This window comes from Taudactylus pleione, unplaced genomic scaffold, assembly GCF_031769625.1.
Source record: "Taudactylus pleione unplaced genomic scaffold, aTauple2 ptg000052l, whole genome shotgun sequence".
NCBI classification, from domain to species: domain Eukaryota; kingdom Metazoa; phylum Chordata; class Amphibia; order Anura; family Myobatrachidae; genus Taudactylus; species Taudactylus pleione.
Window position 1 is genome coordinate 1,169,234 of NW_028284454.1, and position 6,000 is coordinate 1,175,233.

Consider the following 6,000-nt stretch of genomic DNA (forward strand, 5'->3'; position numbering starts at 1 on the left):
CTCCATTCTTATTTTAAATCTCTCATCTCTGACCAACGTATTTCCTCCCCTTTGCTTTTAAACACTTAGAATGACTTCCAATGGCTTCCACTTTCCCTTACTCCCACTGCCTCCTTGACCCACTTCAATCTATATTTTACTCCCTTCACTCCACATACATTTCCCAGCCCAAGGTGACAGACAACCCCTTTACCACTATCTTATACCTTTGGACATGTCAGCTGCTTTTGACACATTTTAATGTCCTCTCCTTCAAACCCTCCATGTTCTTGGGCTCTGTGACACTGTCCTCTCATGACCGTTCTCCCACTGTTCCTTCACTGTATATACCTCCCCCTCCTTTCCTCTGACTGTTGGTGTAACCCAAAGCTCTGTCCTTGGTTCCTTGCTCCTCTCTCTACATTCTTTCTCCTGGTTTATATCCTTCCTCACCCTGGTGGAAACCAAATCTCTCTTATACATTCCTCGTTATCTCCTGCCTGGCCTACTGCCTCTTCCTGCTGTCTGGTCTCCCACCTTCCTGCCTCTCCACTCTTACTTCTGCTGCTCACCACATTTTCCTATCACGGAGTTCGGATTCAATCTCTCCTCTCCTTCACAGTCTCCCCTTCCCATAGAGAACCCAGTATATGCTCCTCAGCCTCACGTTCCAAGCTCTCTATTGCTCCTTCCATCCTACCTCATCTTTGCTCTTCCTCTGTCACCTTGGGTTCATGCATTAGGCAATGAAATTAGTGGAGAGGTGTCCAGTGGCAACTGATCAGCATCTACCTATCATTTTATACAATGTACTTGATAAGTGTTTACTTCAAGCTGATTGGTTGCTATGGGCAACATCTCCACTGGTCTGCTTCTCCACTTTTTTCACTGCTTGATACATCACACCCCTTGTCTCAGCACTGATTACTTTCTCCCACTCCAAGGTTTCTTCTGCGGTGCTCCCCACCACTGGAACTCGCTCCCCTACGTACTCTCTAGCAATCTGTATGCTTTCATGCCCTGAAAACCCTCCTGTGCATTAAATGTTACCAGCCCCCCTCACTCTTATCTCACATCCTCTGTCCTCCCTCCTCATTCTTTCTAGTTCACCTCCCGGTTATACCCCCTCTACCCTATACCGAAAGCTGTCATGGGCACGACCCTCACCATGCACTAGGACACACACTAAGGCACTGGGTCACCTCTTTCCCTGTCTGTCTGTCTGTCTGACTGTTAGATTTTTCCCTTAGTACTAGGACTGTCTGCTAAACGTTAGTGAATATGGCTGTAATCGTTGTGCTTTTCCCTTCTCAGCTGTGTGGACACTTGGTGGCGCCATATGATAAACAATAGTAATAATAATAATTCATACACCACTTACACCGCTCTAATACTGTATCTCTCTATATTGCTGGTAACTTTCACTTCCATTATGATTACGCTGTATTGGAATCCATGGATGAGATCCAGAGTTCTTGTCTCTTGGTGCCGCCTAGTTGCAGATCTGTCGTTTGTGTAAATCGGCCAATAGGTAGAAGTATCTGTAACCGATACAATGGGGTAAATTTACTAAAGTGAGAGTTTTCAGAAGTGGGGATGTTGCCCATAGCAACCAGTCAGTTATTACTTAACATTTATCTAGAAGATAATAGCTAGAGTCTGATTGGTCGCTATGGGCAACAACTCTCACTTTAGTAAATATCCCCCTTATGAATCATTTCTATCTTTATATTTATTCAGTCTTAATAGAGTTAAATAATGAACCAATTATTACTTTTCCCATTAATAGCGTCAGCATTTGGTAATAATTAGTGATTTTTATTTTAGACACATAGATGACTGCGATCTTAATTAATAATTACAGTACAGTATACAGGATGCAGCATCGATCACTATAGCCTGCATATAGGAGCAGTTACAATTATTGCTATAATAATGGATCATAGTATGATATATATATATATATATATATATATATTTATATATATATATATATATTTATATATATATATTACTGATACACAAGATGCGGCAGGAATTCATTGATGTCCTCCATGTAGGGTTCTTCGTTGCGCTGAAGACGCTGGGCTGTAATCGCCTCTATGTGCTGATGATATATATAATATAACTGATACACAAGATGCGGCGGGAAGTCATTGATGTCCTCCATGCAGGGTTCTTCGTTGCGCTGAAGACGCTGGGCTGTAATCGCCTCTATGTGCTGATGATATATATATTATATATAATATAACTGATACACAAGGTGCGGCAGGAAGTCATTGATGTCCTTCATGGAGGGTTCTTCGCTGCGCTGAAGACGCTGGGCTGTAATCGCCTCTATGTGCTGATGTTATATATATATTACTGATACACAAGGTGCGGCAGGAATTCATTGATGTCCTTCATGTAGGGTTCTTCGTTGCGCTGAAGACGCTGGGCTGTAATCGCCTCTATGTGCTGATGATATATATATATATATTACTGATACACAAGGTGCGGCAGGAATTCATTGATGTCCTTCATGCAGGGTTCTTCGTTGCGCTGAAGACGCTGGGCTGTAATCGCCTCTATGTGCTGATGATATATATATATATATAATATAACTGATACACAAGGAGCGGCAGGAATTCATTGATGTCCTCCATGCAGGGTTCTTCGTTGCGCTGAAGACGCTGGGCTGTAATCGCCTCTATGTGCTGATGATGTGTCTGACTCTGATACAAATGAACAGTTTCCTGGGATATATAACGTACAAACCCAAATACATGGAGCAGCAGTATGGCCAGTCCATCTCCAAATCCAACTTCCTCACCGGTAAGTGGCCAGCGCCATTATAACCAACGCTCCAAAGTCACATGATTGCGCATTTTATATAGAAACATTTATACTGTAATCTCTTGATGGCTCCAAGTTAGATTGTCCAGAATTTATATTAGACATCTTAATTCTGGACAATTTAACTTGGGGCCTTCAAGAGGTTATAAATGTCTCTATAGAAATGCGCAGTCATGTGACACATCGCACATTACACTGCGCAAATGGCTGTAGCCTGTATTTCCGGTCTCTGTAACCAGAGCAATGGCGTAGTTTATAAAGGGCTCAAATACGTTTCCAAATAAGCGCAATAAGTGTATTATTCCATTGGCCAGCTGCTCACGTCTATACTCTATCCCTGCAGGAATTACCACCCTGCCTGCGGCCGCCCTCGGGGTGCTGCTCGGGGGGCTAATTATGAAGAAGTACAAGTTCGGTTTGCTCTCAGCGTCTAAGATGGCCTTTGTGACGTCATTTACCGCCTTCATCCTCTCTCTGTCCGTCTTTGTGATTGGCTGTGAGAACAATGACGTCGCTGGGATAACGGTGACCTACAACGGGCAAGTTAATGATTTTTATTTCTACTAGAAGTGTGGGGGGTTTAATATGCTGCCTCCAGGCCTGAATATACAGGAACCCATTACCGGTCCCTACAGCCATGTACAGTATGTATACATGATCTATAGACTGATTATACAGTATGGATACATGATCTATAGACTGATTATACAGTATGGGCACATGATCTATAGACTGATTATACAGTATGGGTACATGATCTATAGAATGATTATACAGTATGTTTACATGATCTATAGACTGATTATACAGTATGGGTACATGATCTATAGCCTGATTATACAGTATGTATACATGATCTATAGACTGATTATACAGTATGGATACATGATCTATAGACTGATTATACAGTATGTATACATGATCAATAGGCTGATTATACAGTATGGGTACATGATCTATAGACTGATTATATAGTATGGGTACATGATCTAAAGACTGATTATACAGTATGGATACATGATCTATAGACTGATTATATAGTATGGGCACATGATCTATAGACTGATTATACAGTATGGGTACATGATCTATAGCCTGATTATACAGCATGGGTACATGATCTAGAGACTGATTATACAGTATAGGCACATGATCTATAGAGTGATTATACAGTATGGCTACATGATCTATAGACTGATTATACAGTATGGGCACATGATCTATAGAGTGATTATACAGTATGGGTACATGATCTAGAGACTGATTATACAGTATGGGCACATGATCTATAGAGTGATTATACAGTATGGCTACATGATCTATAGACTGATAATACAGTATGGGTACATGATCTATAGACTGATTATACAGTATGGATACATGATCTATAGCCTGATTATGCAGTATGGGTACATGATCTATAGACTGATTATACAGTATGGGCACATAATCTATAGACTGGTTATACAGTATGGGTACATGATCTGTAGACTGATTATACAGTATGGATACATGATCTATAGACTGATCATATAGTATGGGCACATGATCTATAGACTGATTATACAGTATGGGTACATGATCTATAGCCTGATTATACAGTATGGGTACATGATCTATAGAGTGATTATACAGTATGGATACATGATCTATAGACTGATTATACAGTATGGTTACATGATCAATAGGCTGATTATACAGTATGGGTACATGATCTATAGACTGATTATATAGTATGGGTACATGATCTAAAGACTGATTATACAGTATGGATACATGATCTATAGACTGATTATATAGTATGGGCACATGATCTATAGACTGATTATACAGTATGGGTACATGATCTAGAGACTGATTATACAGTATAGGCACATGATCTATAGAGTGATTATACAGTATGGCTACATGATCTATAGACTGATTATACAGTATGGGCACATGATCTATAGAGTGATTATACAGTATGGGTACATGATCTAGAGACTGATTATACAGTATGGGCACATGATCTATAGAGTGATTATACAGTATGGCTACATGATCTATAGACTGATAATACAGTATGGGTACATGATCTATAGACTGATTATACAGTATGGATACATGATCTATAGCCTGATTATGCAGTATGGGTACATGATCTATAGACTGATTATACAGTATGGGCACATAATCTATAGACTGGTTATACAGTATGGGTACATGATCTGTAGACTGATTATACAGTATGGATACATGATCTATAGACTGATCATATAGTATGGGCACATGATCTATAGACTGATTATACAGTATGGGTACATGATCTATAGCCTGATTATACAGTATGGGTACATGATCTATAGAGTGATTATATAGTATGGGTACATGATCTATAGACTGATTATACAGTATGGTTACATGATCTATAGACTGATTATACAGTATGGGTACATGATCTATAGACTGATTATACAGTATGGATACATGATCTATGGGTATGGGTACATGATCTATAGACTGATTATACAGTATGGATACATGATCTATAGACTGATTATACAGTATGGGTACATGATCTATAGAGTGATTATACAGTTTGGGCACATGATCTATAGAGTGATTATATAGTATGGGTACATGATCTATAGACTGATTATACAGTATGGATACATGATCTATAGACTGATTATACAGTATGGGTACATGATCTATAGACTGATTATACAGTATGGGTACATGATCTATAGAGTGATTATACAGTATGGGCACATGATCTATAGAGTGATTATATAGTAGGGGTACATGATCTATAGACTGATTATACAGTATGGATACATGATCTATAGACTGATTATACAGTATGGGTACATGATCTATAGGCTGATTATATAGTATGGTTACATGATCTATAGACTGATTATACAGTATGGGTACATGATCTATAGCCTGATTATACAGTATGGGTACATGATCTATAGAGTGATTATATAGTATGGGTACATGATCTATAGAGTGATTATATAGTATGGGTACATGATCTATAGAATGATTATACAGTATGGGTATTTGATCTATAGACTGATTATACAGTATGGGCACATGATCTATAGAGTGATTATACAGTATGGGTACATGATCTATAGACTGATTATACAGTATGGCTACATGATCTATAGACTGATTATACAGTATGGGTACATG

The 6,000-nt window shown here is 39.0% G+C and overlaps 1 protein-coding gene across 1 annotated transcript in view; it reads left to right on the forward strand.

Moving 5' to 3' along the window:
• Positions 1–3,381, forward strand: part of LOC148535427 (solute carrier organic anion transporter family member 1C1-like) — an 87,569-nt gene extending 84,188 nt beyond the window's left edge. The window contains exons 9-10 of the mRNA XM_088462661.1: positions 2,629–2,793; positions 3,158–3,381. Coding sequence (XP_088318787.1) covers positions 2,629–2,793; positions 3,158–3,381 — 389 coding nt within the window. The remainder of the gene's footprint in view (positions 1–2,628; positions 2,794–3,157) is intronic.
• The last annotated feature ends 2,619 nt before the right edge of the window (positions 3,382–6,000 follow it).